Source organism: Pelobates fuscus, chromosome 2 (genome assembly GCF_036172605.1).
Source record: "Pelobates fuscus isolate aPelFus1 chromosome 2, aPelFus1.pri, whole genome shotgun sequence".
NCBI lineage: Eukaryota > Metazoa > Chordata > Amphibia > Anura > Pelobatidae > Pelobates > Pelobates fuscus.
The window spans coordinates 159,681,268-159,703,500 of record NC_086318.1 but is presented as its reverse complement, the minus strand read 5'-3'; the positions used below and the strand labels follow the sequence as shown (position 1 = coordinate 159,703,500).

Genomic DNA, 22,233 nt, shown 5'->3' with positions numbered 1-22,233 from the left:
TCTCCCTCCCCCCTGCCGGCTAATGCAGGGCTGGCCTGTCCAAGCGCCAGCCCTGCAATGTGCCTTCATGGACCGGAGGGGAGATCAGAGATCTCCATCTCCGATCCGCAGGCACTGTTTGCTGGCTGCCGGCAGGGGAGGGAGAGAGAGAGGACCTGGAGGAGCTCAGTCTGCAGCTCCTCCAGGTCCTTCTCTTGCGAGCACGGAGCGTTGCCATGGCAGTGCTCCGGATCTCGCGAGAGTGAACTCTAGCCCTGGAGACCAACACAACTTCCAATCTTCTGGGACTACTCCTGTTAACAATGATTGGTTAAATAAATCTGATAATGGTTTTGCTAGTACACCACTAAGCTCTTTTAATAGCTTTGGATGTATTCCATCAGGTCCCATTGACTTATTTGTCTTTACTTTTGACAGTTGAAATAGAACCTCTTCCTCTGTAAACTCACTTGTAATAAATGACTCATTTATCCTTTTTCTTAACTGAGGTCCCTTTCCTTCATTTTCATCTGTAAATACCGAACAAAAATATTCATTGAGGTGGGCGTGGCCGGACTGATGGTGTGAACGGTCGCATCTTCGTGCAGCTCCTGATCGACCTTATCTTGCTAAGCCGCCAAGAAACTCATAAAGCAAATATGGGCAACAAAAAAAAGCATAATATCCCTCAAGAGACTCCAGGTCCACCCTCCTGCAAAAAAAACGGAGAATTGGATCGCTACTTCAAAGAGAAAGTGAGGACACTTACGGAGACAGAAATGGAGGAGACGCCATCTTCCCCACGTGCATCTCTCCCGTCCAGCCCAGCGAGCACGGACTCTGCTCCCGCGACCGGGAACACCATGCTGCAAGAAATATTGCAGAAGCTCCCTTCTAAGGAAGAAATGGCCTCTATGCTGGCGTAACTAGAGGCATCTATGCAGGAAAAACTTTCTTCTATCACCACCGAGGTACGTCACATAGGCCTAAGAGTGGGTGACTTGGAGGGGGACAGAGACAACATACAACTGAAAATATACAATTTAGAACAGAGACAAGATGCACAGGAACTTAAAATTACACAGATACTTCGCCACAATGAAGACCTCGACAATAGAGGCAGAATAAATAATTTACGTATCAGGGGCATCCCAGAACCCCAGGGAGACACCGAAAACATTAAGGATACCCTGCAAACATTATTCAAGAATATACTGAAACATCCTATAGAAACTCATATAGAATTAGACAGAGCCCACAGGGCGGTAAGGCCATGGGGACTACCGCAAGACATGCCACGAGACATCATCTGTAGGGTGCATTACTATGCCCTAAAGGAGGACATTTTGCGTCAAGCTTGGAACTCACCGGCATTGGCAAGCTCCTCCCCTCACATACAAATCTTACCAGACTTGGCAAACGCTACAGGGAAGGAGAGCCCTCCGTCTGATTACACAGGCGCTACTATACAAGATGTCCCTGAATTCCTTAAACTATTTGACCTGCCTCAGGTGGAAATAATTGACTGATACGATACGTGGCCCCAGGTATCCACGCAAGCACTGCCACAAAGACCTAGATGGAGAGGACAAGCCGAGAAGAGGAGGACACCGGGAAAACGGCTCCCATTCACACCGACTACGAGACCCCGTTCAACGTCTCAGAACATTTGAAAAACTGCCCTATACTTGAGATCCCACGGACACCTCCAGACTCCTCTAAGGAGCTCTGGCGCCCTAAGGGTCAAGGCCCTGGACTGCTCTCAGAGTTTTTACCACGGAACTATATTGGACACAATAAACTCTAGAAGCGGGTTTAAAGAACCAACGACGACAAGTAGAAGATGCATGTAATGTATATAATATAACATGTTTGATATGGGCATAAACACGCTTACTTAACCATAGGATAGTGGCCAACTAGAAAATATATTAACATTAATAACTTTAAATTACAAAAAAAAATAATAAATAAATAAATTTAAAAAAAATTAAAAATAAAAAAAATAAACAAAGGGGGGGGGCTGGGAGGTCGAGGGTCTTCACAACTGAGATTATATCCTTAAATCTCTGAGGGACGACACCCAGACAAAGACCACTTCCATACCCAATATTTAGGGGAATATGTAATGTCCCAATGTTTAAAGTTTTGCTTTTGGCTCAATCTATGTTATACATGCTTGCGTATATCTATGTCTTATGTAACGTTGGACGACTCGGGTGAGCAGGACAGGACAATATTTAGGGTTGCCCTGAGTTCCTGGTCCCACAATGCACAAGTCTTATTGACACCATTAATAGCGCTTGGTGGCGCGACAACTCCAGAGTAATTAAGTAAGGTTGTAGGGAGCTCCAACAACCTTATTGCACCACTAGAGATCTATAACGAATAGCTATGTTTTCAAATCACTTTACAAAATAGTATCACAATATAACCCAACTAAGTTTACGAGCGGTGCACTAAAGATCTCATACACACCATTCGCAAGTAATCCCGTATCAGCAATTGATGCTGACGGCGTTAGTCATAGAGCACTGACTCCTTGTACGCTGGTACAGGTACCAGCCCAGGCTCGTAGATCCTAGGCCTAGGATTTACTTCAAAGTGTAAATAAGTTTTCATTGTTAGTTTTATTTGGTTATTTCTATCTTTTTATTTCTTTTCTGTTACCCCTTCTCACTTGGTCACAACATTCAAATAGCTGAGCATTCACGCAGTACATAAACTTTGAATTCCACATCTTCATACTTCACGACTTAAAAGTAAACCGAGAGAGAAATGGAGAAACCCTATAAGAATGAATCAAAGATAACAGACACATTAAATATACTCTCTTATAATGTCAGAGGCCTCAACTCGCCGATTAAAAGAAATATGGCACTCAGGGACTTTCATAGGCTCCAAGCTGATGTGGTGTTTGTACAGGAAACACACTTCAGGGACCCCAAAGCCCCAACATTACACAACAGGCATTTTCCTAGTGCCTATTACAATAACTTCATCAATAGCAAATCGCGGGGAGTAGCAATATTAATTGGAGCCCAAATCCCCTTTACATATCAATCACATCACACAGATAGATCGGGTCGCTATATCATTCTCCGGGGAACTATATACAACCAACCTATCACCTTGGTAAATATATACCTACCGAACACCAGACAGTGTCACACATTACGCAGAATTCTTACCAAAGTACAACAATTTGCAACAGGCATAATAATTATAGGGGGAGACTTTAACATATCCATAGACGGGCAGAAAGACAGCACGGCCACCCATTCTGACCATTCAAACCCAGTCAGATCACAGATGAGGCGTCTCATGCAAAGTCACCAACTAGTGCATTGCTGGAGAGCTTTGAATCCTACCACAAGGGATTATTCCTTTTATTCTAGATCCGCTGCCACATATACGAGAATAGACCTATTTTTAACACCTCAGAGGGATTCCCTCCATGGCGCAAGGGAAAGGACAATGGAAGTTAAATACCACTATACTACACAATGACAAAGCAAACCAAGCAATCTCTAACACCATTTCTCAGTACTTCCAAGACAACAACACATCTGATATCACACCTTTCCTTCAATGGGAAGCCCATAAATGTGTAGTGAGAGGAGAATTAATAAAATGGGGTTCTTTCCTTAAAAAAGAACGACTAAAAAAAAAAAACGGAACTACTGACATTGCGAATCTTGAAGAGACACATAAAAATAACATGACAGAGGCAGTTCACCGCACACTAATGTCCCTCCGGTCAGAATTAACCATACTGTTGCAATCCAAGGCTAAGAAATCACTGCTTTGGAACAAGAAACTTTTCTATGCCCAGGGTAATAGATGCGGAAAACTTCTGGCCAACGCGATTAAGCAAAAGAGAGAAAAAAACATATATCCCACAAATTAGAACAACCAACAATAAAATAGTACAAACGAATGAAGAGATAGCAAAAGCCTTTACGGGCTTCTACAACTCCCTATACAATATCACAAAACACTCCCTAGATAAGGAAACGATTATGATATACCTGACAGACAAATTTGACAAAATACTCCCACAGGCGGTGAAGAAATCCTTGGATGAACCTTTTTCATTCATGGAACTCACACACGCGATTAAATCCACACCCTCAGGCAAGAGCCCAGGCCCAGACGGCTATTCAGCCTCATTTAACAAAATATATATGAAAGAACTAGGTCAACACTTACTAAAAGCCATTAATTCAATTAACCCAGCCAACCCGATCCCAAAATCGAGCCTAGAAGCCAATATTACCCTACTCCACAAACCAGGGAAAAATCCAGATATATGCGGTAGTTATAGGCCAATCTCTCTGATAAATGTGGACATTAAAATCTTTACTAAAATGTTAGCATTAAGATTAAAACCTCTTCTCCCCTCATTGATTCACTCAGACCAGGCGGGATTTGTGCCCTCGCAAGAGGCGAAGGACAACACCACAAAATTAATAAACCTAGTCCACAGCGCCTAAGGGCTCACCACACCTACCATACTGTTAGCCATAGATACGGAGAAGGCATTCGACAGGGTGGATTGGAACTTCCTCCTGTCGACGCTAGAAACTCTAGGATTTGGCAATAGATGGATGCAATGGATTCAAGCGATCTACTCGAACCCATCAGCTAGACTCAAAATCAATGGAACCCTCTCTGAACCATTTCTGATAACAAATGGGACGAGACAGGGTTGCCCCTTGTCACCACTTCTATTTATTATAGGACTTGAACCTCTTCTACAGGCGACGAGAGCCCAATCGAAAATTGAGGGTATTCAGGTGGGCGATTCTCAATACAAAGTCTCAGCATTCGCTGATGACTTACTATTTACCTTGGCTAACCCTACAACATCTCTTCCTGCACTGATGGATATTATATCTGAATATAGCACCCTATCAAATTTCAAAATAAATGCAGACAAATGTGAAATCTTAAACCTTACACTTTCCGAGAGGGACAGGACACACCTTCAAACAACATACCCCTTCCAATGGGCGAAAAAATCCATTAAATTCCTAGGAGTAAACATAACACCACACACTAAATTTCTTTATGGGGCCAATTTCCCACACTTATTGGGTGCCATTAGCTCAGACCTAGACATGGTCTAACCACATTTCAGATGGTTTGGCAGGGTCAACATATTAAAAATGAACACACTCCCAAGAATATTATATCTCCTGAACACGCTTCCAATCCCAATCCCGCGGGCATTTTTCAAGAAAATCCAGACCCTATTTAATCAGTTCATATGGGCCAAGAGAAGACCGAGAATACGTTACAATATCCTTACCAGGCCTAAAGACAAAGGAGGGGTCGGTCTCCCAGATATGTGGCTATATTACCAAGCCATACATATGGGCCGCTTAATTGATTGGTCACGCCAGACACCATCCAAACTGTGGATTCGCATAGAACAGGCCCAGATAAGGGAACCACTTCAGACACTACCTTGGCTTTTAACCGCCCCCAATGAGTGGAAAATTCCAAACCACCCAACCATATCTCCCACCATCAGAATATGGAAAAAAATCCTATCAGGAATGGACATGGCTCCAACTCCCTCTCCAAATTACCCAATAACAGGTAATCCAAATTTCCCAGCTGGGAAACACGGTCTATTATTGAAACCACAAATAAGCATTGGCCCGACAGGTCATATAAAGTTAGTCGAGGTAATAGTCAATGGAGGAATAACTCCAATATCCCTTATGACGATGGGAGTAACACCGACACTTATGCAAAATTTCCAGTACGAACAACTACGGCACTTTTTAAATGCACAGGACTTATTGCGCTGGACCCCTAGGGAGAGGACTAAGTTTGAACAATTGTGCCTTCAGGACAAAACCCCACTCAAACCAACTTCCACGTGTTATAAACTATTACAAGACCAAACACACACCCAACTACCATACTTCACTAGAACATGGAAAGAACACCTACACACTGAGTTGGGGGAGGGAGAATGGAACACCATATTTAAGACCATTTTAGCGTTCCATTACAGGAGATTAACTACAAATTCATATCAAAATGGTACACTACGCCGGTAGATATTAGTAGATTTGACCCTACTATGCCCCCCGAATGCTGGAGATGTAAATTAGAGAGAGGCACATTTCAACATATATGGTGGTCGTGCACTCTGATTACGGGATTTTGGAAAGAGGTATGGAACACGGTACACTTGGTAACTAGCTTAAACATTCCCTTTAACATAGAATTCTCTTGCTCCATTTACATACATCACACGGCAACTTCAGATACTCCCTCACTTATTTCATGCTAACAGCAGCCAAATATACTATAGTGAGTAACTGGAGAACCCCCACGACTGCCGCTAAAAAAGATTGGTACTGTAAAATTGAACACTTTCACACGATGGAAGAACTAAGGTGGGGAGCGCTGGATAAATATCACAGATATCAAGAGATTTTGCAACCATGGCAGCAATTTCTGAAAGGTACAGTCGCGCCATGATAGAAATTACACTGTCTATGTTCTTGTGTTTGCCATAGCTATGAGACCATATGGATTTCGTTTCACTCAGGGGAATATGCAGTTATCAAAATTTAATGTTTTAGATTTTATGCTATCCTTCACATACAGGGCCACCCCTCCCCCTGTCTTGCCTTCCCTGTCTTTTCTATATAAAGAGTACCCTGGTATTGCTATGTCCCAGTCAATTTTCTCATTATACCATGTCTCAGTAACAGCGACAAAATCTACACTATCAGTTGCCATTATTGCCACAAGTTCATGGATCTTATTCCCTAAACTGCAAGCATTTGTAGACATGACTCTAAGCTTATCATTTTTTAACACACTTGCTACAGGCACCTTCTGTCCTTGTTTTGGGGGACAATTGGATTGATGTTTTATCCCCCTTTTGCCCCCCCCCCCCCTCCTAGTTTAAATACATCCGAGCAAAACCTCTGAACTGCTCACTGAGAACATTTGTTCCCTTTTTAGAAAGATGCAAACCAAGTCCATAATACGCATCCGCCTGTCGTTCTGAGTGTTATGCACAGGCAGAACTTCAGAGAATGACAGTGTGGAAGCAACCTGCCGTATATCATTGGCAAAAACACTAAAAACTTCCTTAACCTCTGAAACCTCATTGCAAGCCAAGTCATTTGTCCCTAAATGGACAAGTACATCCAATTCCCCTTCCTGCTTTGCTTGCTTAACAATATTACAGATACGTCTCCTGTGTCTGTGAGCAGTAGCTCCGGGAAGACACCTCACAAGACCACCATTGTCCATCTCCACACCTCTTATGATGGTATCCCCCAACAACAACTGCTTTCTATTAGGCCTCACCATAGTCTTCAAGCCTCTCTGCACAACACCACTAGCCTCAGTGTCTCTCTGCACAACATCACTAGCCTCAGTGCCTCTCTGCACAACACCAGGGTGGTGAGGGGTGGTGAGGCTGAGGGTGGTGAGGGTGGTGAGGCTGAGGGTGGTGGGGGGGTGATGCTGAGGATGGTGAGGGGGGGTGAGGCTGAGGGTGGTGGGGGGTGATGCTTAGGGTGGGGGGGGGCTGAGGGTGGTGAGGGGGTGATGCTGAGGGGGGGTGAGGCTGAGGGTGGTGGGGGGTGAGGCTGAGGGTGGTGGGGTGGTGATGCTGAGGATGGTGTGGGGGGTGATGCTGAGGGTGGTGAGGGGGGTGAGGCTGAGGGTGGTGGGGGGAGTGAAGCTGAGGGTGGTGAGGGGTGATGGTGAGGGGGGTGATGCTGAGGGTGGTGGGTGGGAGGTGAGGCTGAGGGTGGTGGGGGTGGTGAGGCCGAGGCTGGTGAGGGGGTGAGGTTGGGGGTGGTGAGGCTGAGGGTGGTGTGGGGGGTAGTGAGGCTGAGGGTGGTGGGAAGGTGAGGCTGAGGGGGGTGAGAGAGAGCCTACCTTAATTTCCCTGGTGGTCCAGTGGGCTCCCTGCTTCTGGTCTGCAGCTCTCAGAGATGTCAGATCTCGCGAGTCACATGATCTGCAGTTCTGCTTAATGTAGAGCTGCAGACCGGTGTCTGCGGTGGCTGGCCGGACAGCCAGGAGGGGACTCGCACCCGGCAGCATACCGGGCAAGCCGCCGGGCCCCCTCCTGGTGTCAGGTCCTCGGTCACTGACCGAGGACCTGACACAGTCTGCCCACAGGCGGTTTAGGCGGCTGCGAGGCCCCAGCCAGCACGAGGCCTTAGGAGGCCGCCTAAACCGCCTTATTAGAGAGCCGCCTCTGGTATTAAGCTTTCTGAAATGCTTTATGTGTAAAGAATGTGTCCATTCTATGTTATTTTACAAAAAGTGCAGATTTCAGAACAAATTGGCACTTTCATAAATAACCTTTTTACAACCCCTGGCTTTCAAGCAGAGAACCGGCCTGGTTACTTCCTTATTTGTTTAGCTCAGCGGAGCTAAACTCAAGAGGAATTAATTGCCCTGAGTACCTGCCTTGCAAAGACTTCTCATTGAGCTGCATTGGGAAGTCTATGATTGGACAGCCACAGAAAGCCTGGGAGAGGTTGGAAGGGGAGGGATTGTAAAAAATCAGTAGACGAGAGATCTGCAGCTTTTGCAAGCTGCTTTAGATATACCCCAAAGAAACAGAGCATAATTTAGTGCATGCATGTTTTACATTTGGGGTATATCTACTAAACAGTCATTTGTATTTACTTTTTTTTTTTAAATATCTGTTTATTTTGGCATGAGGTTTTCCCATCATACCGTTATTTTTTTTTTTTAATCAAGCATAACATAGAACGGTGGAATACATGACTCGCAGGTCTGTGTCAATGAAGCATAAAACCATGGTACTCGCAGGTTCCTTAAACATTTAGGTAACTTGTGAGACACGTAGGTCTCCATTGTTGTTGGGTTATTAGTTGTCAGATGGTTACTAGTCAGTGGTCAGTTACTGTTTAACATCAAACAAAGCCAATGATTCAATAACAGTGTCTGTCTGAGGTTGTTACCCCATTGCATTTATCTTTGTGATGTCGGTTCGTGTCTCCCCCACTCTGTGGGTGGTATGTTCTCTCAGTCATCAGTGGTCACTATCTATCGGCTCATCCTAATAAGGGGCTCCCTGCGCGGGGGCTTAGGGAGTCTGTGAGTTTTTGAGGGGGGGGGAGGGAGAAGGAGGGTATTAAGGTGGATAGAAGGCAAGTTTTGCTCTCAGTGATTGGTGTTGCGCTTATATTAAGGTTCTTTTCGGTCTCCACTGGTGGTGTCAGAAGTGTCTTACTTTAAAAGTGATTTGAAATCAGCTGCGTCCGTGGATAGAATCCACTGAGTCCAGATATTCAGGTAGGTTTGGGTTCTCTCAGTGCTGCGGAATATTAGGTCTTCCATAGCACGGAGTTCTTCCATTCGTTGGAACCATAGTTCCATCGGTGGGGCTATGTCTTTCTTCCAGAATAGATGCACCAGCCCTTTAGCCACATTCAGAATTTGTATTGTCAGTGAGTTTTTGTATGTGGATGTGCGGGTTTTAGTGTGATGTAAAATAATTGTTGCCGGTTTGAAGGGGGGTGGGTCATCTGAAAATCTTTGAATGATATTGTGGACCTTTTCCCAAAATGGTTTTACTTTGGTGCACTCCCACCATAGGTGAAGTAGGGTGCCCACCTCATCTCTGCACCTCCAACAGCTATTATCTATGGTTGGTATCATCGCGTGTAGCGACTGGGGCATCCTATATCCTATACCAGTATGTTAGCAATTTATACGCAGTTTCTTGTGTCTTACTGGACACCACGCAGTGTAGTGTGAGGTCACAGATTTTGTGCCATTGTTTGAGAGTTAGTGTTTCCCCTAGGACTTCTTCCCATTTCCCCATAAAGTGAGGTGTTGGTGTATTCTGTTTTGTGAGGAGCATAATGTATAGTGTTGATATTCCATGTTCCATTGGATCTTTGTTTGTGCAGATTACCTCTAGTGGAGTTAGGTCTCTTGTCAGGAGGGGTTTCTGTGGGAGAGTGGTGAGGAAGTCTGTCAGCTGTTTATATCTGAAGCAGAGCATGAAATTAGGGGTGTTCGTGTCGGTCATCTTGGTCAGGGGTTTGATCTGTCCCTCCGTGAACAGGTGTCGTGCTTGGGGGATGTCTGCGCCTATCATCCTCTGGAATGACTTTGGTTCTAGGCCTGGAGGAAAGGCTGGGTTGTGGACCAGCGGGTAAAGGGGCGCCGGGAATGATGATAGGGCCAGTTTTGTGGCCTGAGTGTGCCATACCGTGATGGTGGCCTTAATGAGTGGGTGTCGGGCTACCAGTTTGGTACTGTGTGTTGGTTCCATTTCCTTTTGGTTTTTTTTTTTTTTTAGGAGTAAAAATCCAAGTTTGATTTATTTCAACTTGCTGATTCCAAAGACTGCAGGTAAATCATAACATCCAATAGAAAACATCAAAGCTCTTAACTATATAAACTTCACAGGTTATAAAACACATGCAAAACATCTGCAAACATTGAGTCACAAAAATGTCTATACAGAAGCTTTTTACAGGTTCCATTTACTTTCTATTTGGATAGTGATGTGAAGGGGGGTGGGTCCTTTTCAAAGAGTTTTGCTAGTGGAGAATATTGACTTTCATCAGGTATCGTTGCAAATTCAAAAGGTCTGAGTTCATGTACTATGCCATTTCTTAATGGTTTTAGCACTGGACCATTTATCCTTGAGGTAACATTGGGGATATTTGCTTTTTAGTGAATTGCACCTCTTGTCCGCAGAACTATTGATGTATTATAGTTCATTTAAATGAGCTTAATATATAATTGTAAACACTATTAAAAAATTGAAAACTGGAGAAAAGAAAATCAATTTTACAAAAGGTATTTTTTCTCTAGTATTTTCTGTACAGCCGCTATTGTGATTTTGACAGGTTTCTTCAATATTTGAATGAGTATTACTCTATATTGAAAATAGCTGAGACTAATGTACTATATACACGTTAAAACATGCAAGCAGTCTCAGAACAGTTTGTTCCATTTTTCATCTTCCTAGGTACTGAGCAATGTTTCCACAAAATATGATTGTGGTGCACATAAAGGTGATATGTGGAATTTTATATCCCAGAACTACTTGTGAATAAATTAAACTACTCTTCACGATCACGTACATTTTATGGTATACATAAACTTTTAAATGCTTGCTAAGGGCTGTATAGAAACTTATGTAAATCATAAAAATTGAAAAGGTCAAGCAATTACACATGCCTTGGCTCACAATTGTTAAACAATAAAGAACCAAGTTGGTGGATCAATTTGTTCCTATGTCTATTTGTATGTCATATCAAACAAAGAAAACAAACAATTACTGCAAATTAGTATATGTAATTATCATGCAAAGCCCTACCTGGAGGTAATGGCATGGTCTCAAAGAAGATTTAATTTCCTGATGGATTAGAGGCTTATCCAGGTTAAGCGAAGATTTGCGATACGCTTCTTTAGCTTGGCTTACGGTTAGTGTAGACCACGAACTCCTTTTCATGTATTTACCTTCAGGTGTCATTGATAACCCTTCACAAGCAGAACATTTCATGTCATTGTTACTTTTAGAAGTCTTAAGAGAAAGATCCCCTAAGTGACCCTGAAGAGCTTCAGGGTAGCAATGAGATATATGATCAACATGATGTCTATTCATAACACTGGGTGTTCGATAAGTGCTATCACTGTCCAAATTATCATCTGAGCTCCACCAACCTGTCATCCCAGATTTATGCTTGCTGTCAGGCTTTCGGTCTTTACTTTTACTCCTTTTGCTATGTTTTGAATAATGACCATGATGATGATCTTCACTTCGACTATCTCCCTTTGTACCATTTACATTTCCTTTTGATGAACCTTCCAAAGAGTGAGACTTAGTGAAAAGTTTTTGAACTGAATGAACAAGATGACGTATTCTCCCTGGACTCTCAGTTCTTTGCTCAGTTGCTGTGGATGTCTTCTGATACTGTAACGTATGAAAACCATCCCTGTGTAGAGGAAGCTGCTTCTCAAATTGATCCAACAAGTTTGCTGGTATTCTATTGATTTTACTGCTACTAGTGTGTGACACAGCACAGTCATCTCGTGTGGTATCGAAATGTGAGCTATAGTGCATTCTGGGAAAGGTGCTACTTGACATATGATCACTCATCATAACAGGCATCATCATGCATTCTGAATGGATGGAGCTTCGTGGAGAGCACCGGTGGTGATCCATTGGACAACTCTCCGTAGGACTAAGAAGATATGATTGCCTTTGTTCCTGCCCATGGTGTACATGATCATGAACATGCTCACAGTCTTCAGGCGATGCAAGACCACATGTATGACCAGAGCATAACTGTGATTGATTCCTGCTACCAGATAATCCTTTCATGCTGCTCCTAAGGGCAGGAGAGAATTTTTCTTCATTGAAGTGCTGAGAAGGTGACCATGAGTATTGCTGTTGATCTGCAAGAAAGAAAAATATTTTATTTGCTATTAAATAGAAAATGGCATGTTATTAGTAATATTATCAATAATGCTACAATAGTTAAAACATTAGTTTTAAAAAAATACCACCCATTATAGCTAAAACATGTAGCAGTTGCTTTTCTGAACAGTCAAGTATCTAAAATTTTGCCTAGCAAAATATACATCACAAATATATATATATTATTCCAAAGTATGTCTGCATATTCAGAATTTCTTGGTTCACCACATTTTCTTATTATATAATAATGTCTTATGAAAGAGTAAGAATGAAAGTTTCATGCACACCTAAAATTAAGTTTGCTTGGGTTGATGAGTTTTATTTTTCAAAGACGCAATCTGAGACCAGTAACTGAAAACGCAATGTAAACATGTCATCTAAGGGAGAGTTATGTGCAAGCAGTGCATCTATACAATTACACATAATTTTCTTCTCAAACTATTTTCAACAAAATGTCCACCTGATGTGATACTTATACAAAAGGACATAGCAACAATATTTTCCCCAGTAGATTACAAAAGCGATATTGTCCTTGAAAATTACAGTTAGAATCACCTTTTAGGTACCAAATGCCCGTTACTTCATCTGCTCTTAAAACTGAATATCTCCTTCTAGGCATTTTCAAATTATAAAAGCGGAGAGATAATGGGAATGATAAAGACAAAATGAGAATAGAGACGTTTAACTCTTAGGTGGGAGGAAAAAGCAAGTAGTATTTAGACAGACTAAGGACAGAAATAAGGAGACTGCCGAAACATCTAAAGAATTAGAGAATTGTTTCTTGAATCAATGTATAGTTTTCCCCAGGTTCTAATAATCAATTAAATTTATATGTGTATAACTTTAGGAATATAAACTTCACAATGGATATGTGGGCAAACAGTGTATGGAAAAGGTTGAGAAGGTTGAGAAGAAAAAAAAAGTATTTGTGAAATTGAAAATATGTCATGAGGACATATTTTTAATTATCTGAGTGATATATATATATGTGTGTGTGTGTGTTCGGGGCAACATTGATATTGGTAATGCAAGACTGTGTTGTGGCGTAACCTGTTATAGGAAAAGTCGGTTGAGGTGTGCCAGAACCGACAATGCGGTACGCCTGGAAATAAAAGTGGGCAAAAAGGAAAAATTCAATGTCGCTGTATATTTAGACAATGAACATAATACAATGTACATTACATTATGAGGACATTTTTACAAAAGCCTTCCACATTTCATGTACAGGTTGTGGTATATACAATGAATAAGCTGATGATTTCTATCGATCCAGCAATTTAATGTCTTGGCTGGATGCTGTAGAAGTCACCCCTATAATAAAAGAATGCCCAGAATATTTACTAGGGTTCAAACTTGGTCTCACTAGTAATAATCATACATATAACATACATTTTGAGGTCCTCATGTTAGTGCCATGTAATGATAGTAAAGGTTGTAAAGGTAGTGTAGGTAGTGATAGAAGGTATGAATCCAAAACTTTAACAGGGCACCATTTATTGTCAGTGGGGTAATATGAAATATGAGCTTGTTGACCCAGTTGGCTAGTTTTAGTGACGGGTAGGAAAAATATGTAGTGATCCTGATGCTTGATTAGATAGGATCTTTTAAGGCAATCTTGGGAGTTGTTTTTGTTGTTGGTAGTGAATTCTTGTTGCCTGAGAAACCCATAAAAAACGGTTTCATAACAATGTTAGTGTTGGGTTCAAAAGGGGCTGAGTCTAGTAAGTTGGACATGTCTTGGAATAATTGTTTATAGATTGGTAACCTTTGTTGTGTGGTTGGACCGCTGGCTTTTTGTCTATCTTTAAGTATATTCTTGATTGGATAGGATGATAGCAAACTGGTAATGTTCGGAAAAGTAGAGAACATGTGATGTTGTATGCCAGTCAGTATAACTTAATAGTATTGTGAAAAAGTCTTAATTTAAGGTGGCAAAAAGTAGCGAATCCTACCAGAGATGTTATCTCAAACATGTTGGCTATGTTATGTTTTGCTATGAATCTCTTGTATAAGGAGAAGGCCCTATCATATGATCGACGATATTAAGTGATAGAGCCATTTTAGTCAATACTTAGCTATGGTTCAACAACTCATCTAATCCATTATTATGTCTCGGAACGGTGGGGTTGCTGTAACTAGTTGTGAGGCAGTAGAAAGAGTTTCCTGGAATGCCTGGGCCCTAGAATTGGACGTGACAAGTGAGTTCCTCTCTTTGCAACTATGCGAGGCGGCTAACTATGGGTTGGCCCGAGGGGCATTTTAGTCAATACTTGGCTATGGTTCAACAACTCATCTAATCCATTATTATGTCTCGGAACGGTGGGGTTGCTGTAACTAGTTGTGAGGCAGTAGAAAGAGTTTCCTGGAATGCCTGGGCCCTAGAATTGGACGTGACAAGTGAGTTCCTCTCTTTGCAACTATGCGAGGCAGCTAACTATGGGTTGGCCGGAGGGGCGGATTAGCTCTGCGTGGAGAATGGGTGTTGGCCTCGCGGGACCACTAACTCTATTGGCCACCTACATCCCTATACTAACCAAGGGTATGTATTGCGGCGGAGCCATCGTGGCTAATAACGTACCTGGAGTCATATATAGTACTTGTGTAGGATCTGTATAGTAACCTAATAGAAGGAATGAGACAAGTTGTAGGGAGGATACAAGGATGCTTTTTGTTTTTTTTTGTTTTTTAATATATACTTACCTGTAACTGAAATCTGTAGTTCCCACTTAAGGAGGCTGAGAGGGGAAGGAGAGGCCTATTACCTAATTATGACAAGGACGTGAATACATATTATTAATCATGTTGAGCTAAGGAACTCCTAAAACGTATGACCCCTGCATACCAAAAGCACCTACCTACTGAAATTGGATTTGAGGTACGAAGAGCAAATGCTGGTCTGAAAATTGATAGCCCCGTAATTTGTAATAGAATGTTGATTCAATACAACTTATTAGATACGGTTTATAAGCTGGCCTGCAGTCAGTACAGAAGTACGGATATGTGTGGCATAGTGTTTACCTAATGAAACACACTGCCACGTTTATCCCTTGATCTAACGTGTTAAGACATGAACCGCGCAGTAGAACACGTTAGAACCATTAAATGACCTACCTATAGCTAGAAACCATAACCTGATTATCTGTTAATAGAGGAGTATAATACAGTCACAAAAAAAGACCTGAAATTATTATTATTATTATTTTTATGTTATTATTTATAGAGCGCCATTACATTCTGCAGCGCTTTACAATGGGTGGACGAACAGACATGTAGTTGTAACCAGACAAGTTGGACACACAGGAACAGAGGAGTTGAGGGCCCTGCTCAATGAGCTGACATGAGTAGGGTAAAGTGACACAAAAAGGTAAGGATAGTATTAAACTAGTGACAGTTGCAAGAGAGGAATCAGTCGGGAGCTACTAACAGTTTAATTGATACGCTTTTCGAAGAAGTGGGTTTTAAATGTTTTTTTTAAGATTTGGAGACTTGGCGACGGTGGAGGGAAGCGAGTTCCACAGGAACGGTGCAGCCCTTGAGAAGTCTTGAAGGCGAGCATCAGAGGTGGGAGTACGGACAGAAGATAGACGTAAGTCTTCAGCAGAGCGTAAGGGCCTAGACGGGACATACTTGTGTATAAGGGAGGATAGATAGGTGGGAGCAGCATCATGTAGAGATTTGAGAGCAAGAACCAGTATTTTAAATTGAGCTCTATATCTTACAGAAAGCCAATGTAGGGACTGACAGAAGGGTGAGGAGTGGGAGGTGCAGGCGGACAGGAAGATGAGCCTTGCCACCACATTAATTATTGACTGTAACGGCGCAGGTTGGGAGCACGTAAGACCACTGAGAAGCAGATTACAATAGTCAAGGCAAGAAAGGACAGTGGAATGGACCAGCACCTTGGTCGCATCTGGTGTTAAGTAGGGTCGGATATGCGCAATGTTTTTGAGATGGAAACAACAGGATTTGGCGATAGACTGAACATGAGGCTTGAAGGAGAGGTCGGAGTCAAAGAGAACACCTAGGCAGCGAGCCTGCTTGGTGGAGCTGATGGTAGCACCGTTGACTTGGAGGGAGAAAGACACAGGAGTAACAACACTTGAGGGAGGAAAGACCAGAATTTCAGTTTTGGTCAAGTTTAGTTTAAGGAAGTGGACAGCCATCCAGCTAGAAATAGCAGAGAGGGAGTCAGAGACACTAGTCAAGAGGGACAGGGAGAGATCAGGAGAGGACAGGTAGATTTGCGTGTCATCTGCATAGAAATTATATTGGAAGCCAAAGGAGCTAATGAGTTAGGGGACCAAGGACTGAACCTTGGGATACACCAACAGAGAGGAGTTGGGGAGAAGAAGCAGAGCCAGAGAAAGAAACACTAAAATAGCGCTGGGAGAGGTAGGAGGAGCACCTGGAGAGAGAAATAACGTGTAGACCGATATTGCAGAGGATGAGAAGAAGCTGTTGATGATCGACAGTGTCAAAAGCCGCAGACAGGTCAAGGAGAATTAGGATAGAGTAGTGACCACGAGATTTTGCAGCGAGTAGATCATTGGATACTTTGGTCAGTGCCATTTCCACAGAGTGCTTAGTGCGGAAACCAGAGTGAAGTCGGTCTAGCAGAGAGCTGGACTCGAGGAAGTCTGTCAATCTTGCATTCACAACTCTTTCAAGGATCTTGGATGCAAAAGGCAGTAGCGAGATAGGATGGTAGTTGGATGGGGAGTTAGGGTCACGATTGGTCTTCTTTAGAATTGGGGTTACAGTTGCATGTTAAAAGGGCGATGGAAATATAGCAGAGAAGAGAGAGAGAGATTGAGAATTTAAGTGAGAGGTAAAGAAAGAGAAAAAGACAGAGTATGGATGATGTGCAAGGGAATTGGATCTAGGGAGCAGGTGGTGGGGCAGGAGGACTGGAGCAAAGCAGAAACCTCTTCCAATGTAGCGGGTGCGAATGAACATAGAACAGCAGAGGGAGTGAAGTTAGGGTAAGTATTGTAAGTGTACTTACAATACTTATTCGAAAAAAAGTAACTACTTTATTCGAAAAAAAGTAATATATTTTTTATTAAAAAAATGACAGTCATTCCAAATGCCTGATTTACGTCTCACTGTTCAACACACAGATTAACATCTCTCACAAAAATGTTTGCAGATATTTTTATAGTTTTGATAACTTGCACACAAAATACAAATAGCCAATACATGGCCTCCATACTTCTCAATCCCAGAGAAGAAGATTTTTAAATTTTTCAAAAAACCAAACAGGACACTTGATATTTGTTATTTATGTCAGCATGTAGTACACCACAGTTCTGTACAATCACATCAGTTTACAAAACACAGTTTGTGTTCCTAGTCTTACCAAGCTATATAATAATAATAATAATAATGAGATTAATATTAAAGAGACACTATGAGCACCAAAACAACTTTAAATTAATTAAGCAGTTTTGATGTATAGGTCATTCCCCTGCAGACCCACTGCTCATTTCTCTACTGTTCAGGAGTTAAAACCAGGGCCGGCCTTAGAGGTGTGCGAGCTGTGCGGCCGCACAGGGCGCCATGGAGCAGGGGGCACCCTGTGGCCTACACAGCTCACACATGGCCAGTGTCAGGGGAGCTGAAACAGGTACCTGGGTGGAGGATTAATTATTCTCCACCCAGGTCTATAAAAAAACAAAAACAAAATCGAGGCGGCGGGGGCGGGGCTTAACAAGTGGCAGAGGCAGAGCTAATAAATACCAAAAGCCCCCTGGTAACTGCTGCACAGGAACTGCATCCACTCCTCCTTCCAGCCATAGTGGAAAGAGGTAAGTGTGTGTGTGTGTGTGTGTGTGTCTGGATGCCTGTGTGTGACTGCCTGCCTCTGTGTGTGTGTGTGTGTGTGTGTGGGACTGCCTGCCTCTGTGTGTGTGTGTGTGTGTGTGTGTGACTGCCTGCCTGTGTGTGACTGTTTGCCTGTTTGTGCGACTGCCTGCCTCTGTGTGTTTGTGTGTGTGTGATTGCCTGCCTGCCTGTGTGTGACGGTCTGTCTGGGTGACTGCCTACCTGTGTGTGTGTGTGTGACTGCCTGCCTGTCTGTGTGTGACTGTCTGTGTGACTGCCTTCCTGTGTGTGTGTGACTGCCCTCCTGCCTGCCTGCCTGCCTGCCTGCGTGACTGCCTGTCTGTGTGACTGCCTGTGTGTGTTTGTGACACTGTCTGTCTGACTGCCTGTGTGTGACTGTTTTCCTGTGTGTGTGACTGTCTGCGTATGTGTGTGTGATTGTCTGTGTGACTGCATCCCTGTGTGTGTGACTGTCTGCCTGTGTGTGTGTGTGACTGTGTGTGTGTGTGTTACTGTCTGCCTGTGTGTGTGTGACTGTCTGCCTGTGTGTGTGTGACTGTCTGCCTGTGTATGTGTGTGTGTGTGTGACTTTTTGCCTGTGTGTGTGACTGTGTGTGTGTGTGACTGTCTGCCTGTGTGTGTGTGTGTGTGTGTGTGTGTGTGTGTGAGACTGTCTGCCTGTGTGTGTGTGTGACTGTCTGCTTGTGTGACTGTCTGCCTGTGTGTGTGTGTGATGTTCTGCGTGTGTGTGTGTGTGTGACTTTCTGCCTGTGTGTGACTGTAACTGTGTGTGACTGTAACTGTGTGTGACTCCAATTGTGTGTGTCGCTGTATCTGTGCTGTTGTTAGTGCCTGTGCCTGTATGTGTGACTATCTGCCTTTAACTGAGTGTGTGCCTATCAGCGTGCAAGAATGCCTGCATGCCTGTAACTGCGCATGTCTGACTGTCTGCCTGTGCCTGTGTGTGTGAGACTGCATACCGGCAACTTGGTGGGGGAGAGAGGTGGCGGGGGGGCACCATGAAGACCTTTCGCACAGGGCGCCTAATGGCCTAAGGCCGGCTCTGGTTAAAACACTTTATTTACGCAGCCCTAGTCACACACTGACCTTCTCATAAACATAAAAACACAAAATGTGCATTAAAACAGTGCAGCAGATAATAAACAATACCAGTCTGTTAAGCCCTCAATGGGATTCCATATTAATGAACACATTAAACAACATATTAAACAACAACAACTGCGCAAGTGAGGATGGCACTATAGAGCAATTATGTATTCTTAGCACTATAGTTTCCCTTTAAAGGTGTATACTATGCTGTTATTATAACAGTTAAATAAATCAAATGACTGCAGAACACAGATACATGTTAAGTCGGGAGAACTTCTACTGTATATCAAGTAGAGGCAAAAGGATTGTATGACTTTCTGATGGATAGCTAAAGTTCATAGTACTTAAGTCATCCTTCTTTAACTCCCAGCTCACCCTCTGTAATATCCTCAGGCTAACCTCATAAATTGTTTACTGATTAGCAGAAACCAAGTAAAAGTCTAATATTGTTGTCCTGGACAAGATACCAAGAGAATACCCAAGATACCCAGATAAATATTAAGGGTAACAAAAAAGAAAAATGGGGTGGAACAGCACTACAGTACTGATCACAGGGGGGAATGGAGCTGCACACCTGAGGGGAAGGGCAACCCTCAAACCCTTCAACAAATCTGAGAAAACAGGAAACAGCAAATACAGGGCGCGCTAAGTAGAACAATGAGAGATAATATACACAGAAACAAGGAAGTACAAAAGTCTCTAAAAATGCAATGTGGACCGTGGATAGGTATTCTTTGATTCTTGCTTTGGGTCCTCAGTAGTTAATATGAAATACAAAAGCAAAAACAGGAAGGGATCAATAGTGCAAAAAGCCTATTTTTGGCGGAACGAGTTGTGTTTTTTATGATTTTGTTAAAATAAAAGTATTTCTTGACTACCTATCTGCCCGTGGTTAGTCCTCTTACTTTTATTTGTTGCTTTTTTATCCTGGCTGATTTTTTATTATTTTAAAGATCCAGTACTACAAAAGAAATCCTAGGTGGGGATTATTCCACTCATGCCTGGTTCATAGAGCAGTGTGGCTGCTCTATACATTGTAACTATGTTTCATTTTATCTTTTACTTCTATTTTATCTACTGAGAACACTATGGACCCTCTTTTGTGACTTTATTTTTTCACAAGACCTGCACTGCAAATATCACTAGAAGGATATCCTACATGTGGAGAGTTTAAATACCACTGTATGCTGTTTTACTCAGAGCTGGTGATAGCTCTCTCAATTGTAAGATGGCACTCTTAGGACCTCAGTGTTGTTTGTAGTTGTAGGTGACATACGTTATTGCACCATTGGGTTCTTCCCTTATTTTTATGTATTTTATATGCTGACATGTATCTGAGATGCTGCAAGAAGTATTGAAGAAACACCTTCTATTGTCCAGCTATATCCTACATGTGGGGAGTTTCAAATACCACTGTATGCTGTTTTACCTAGAGCTGGGCATAGCTCTTTTATTGTGAGTTGGCACTTCTCTATTTCTATGTTGTCCGTGACACGATTTCCTAACGGTTTTGCACTATTGGTCCCTTCCTGTTTCTGCCTATGTATTTCATATTAACTACCGAGGACCCAAATCAAGAATCAAAGAATACCTATCCAAGGTCCACATTGCATTTTCAGAGACTTTTGTACTTCCTTGTTTCTGTGTATATTATCTCTCATTGTTCTACTTAGCGCACTCTGTATTTGCTGTTTCCTGTTCTCCCAAATATTAAAGGTAATCTAGTCTGTCCAGTTACACAAAATAACTTTAAAATTGGACTTACTAAAAAAACAACATATCTATACACACTACAAGATGCCTCAGCATTAGTAAAATATAACACATTTCTGCACTCAGTCTTCATGCCTATTTTTAATACCGCAATGAATGTTTTTTTTTACCTAAGTCTAACATTCTGTCTAAAATCTAAATAGATTACATCAAGTACCATAACTATATTTTACTTACATTTTCACTGAATGTACATTCCATTAGCGACTCTTTCCCTTTTACATTTTAAAACCACTTTTTAACCTCTTAAGGACACATGACGGATACATTCCGTCATGATTCCCTTTTATTCCAGAAGTTGTGTCTTTAAGGGGTTAAATAAAAATACTTTACTAAATCTCCCTATTGTTTCTGATTCTTCTTTCGAAATGCATTATGTGCCTTGACTGTGATGATTGTGAAAGCTCTCCTATACATTTTAAAAAATAAAAACATAAACACAAGTTATAGGTGATTTTATATACTTTTCAGTGGTGTAACTTTCACAGATGTGATAGAGCCCCTTTAAGTTTTTTTCTAATACACCTGGGGATATTTAAGTAATCATTTTTTTCCGTGAAAAGTTCAATCCAGATTTTAGATATACCCAAGCTAGTCAAAGAAGACCTTTCTAAAATTTTTGTGGAACCCTTACCAATTTCATTAATTTTCAAATGTAACAAACATAACACAATATTAAGGAGAGAAAAGACAAGTAGCAAGAGAGGTGAGAACGTAAACAGCTCAATTAGCCTGCCCTTCGGTGGGTCCCCGCTAAGATCTCAAGCTGGTTTTATCTCATCTTGTGCCATTACAGAGAGAACATATCTGAAGCATATCAGACTGGTCCCACCTATACGGGCAGTCCAAATCCAAAATGCCAGTAATTTCCATTTGCACAAGAGATATAGCAATCCCAGATGATCATTTCAACCTTGTAAGGTATCATCAGTGACTTATAGAAAATATCCCTCTTTATGAAAATATGTGTAATTGAAGATTCCACAATTGTACATTATTGTCTGCTATAATGCATGTAATATATATATATATAGATATGGAAATGAATACTCAAAAACAGTGTTCCAATGCAAATTTAA

General features: G+C 42.1%; 1 protein-coding gene across 1 annotated transcript in view; it reads right to left on the bottom strand.

The window, feature by feature from the left end:
• The window catches only part of DLGAP2 (DLG associated protein 2), a 331,780-nt gene that overhangs the window by 178,172 nt on the left and 131,375 nt on the right, over positions 1 to 22,233 (bottom strand). Inside the window, exon 2 of the mRNA XM_063442905.1 lies at positions 11,345 to 12,426. Coding sequence (XP_063298975.1) covers positions 11,345 to 12,426 — 1,082 coding nt within the window. The remainder of the gene's footprint in view (positions 1 to 11,344; positions 12,427 to 22,233) is intronic.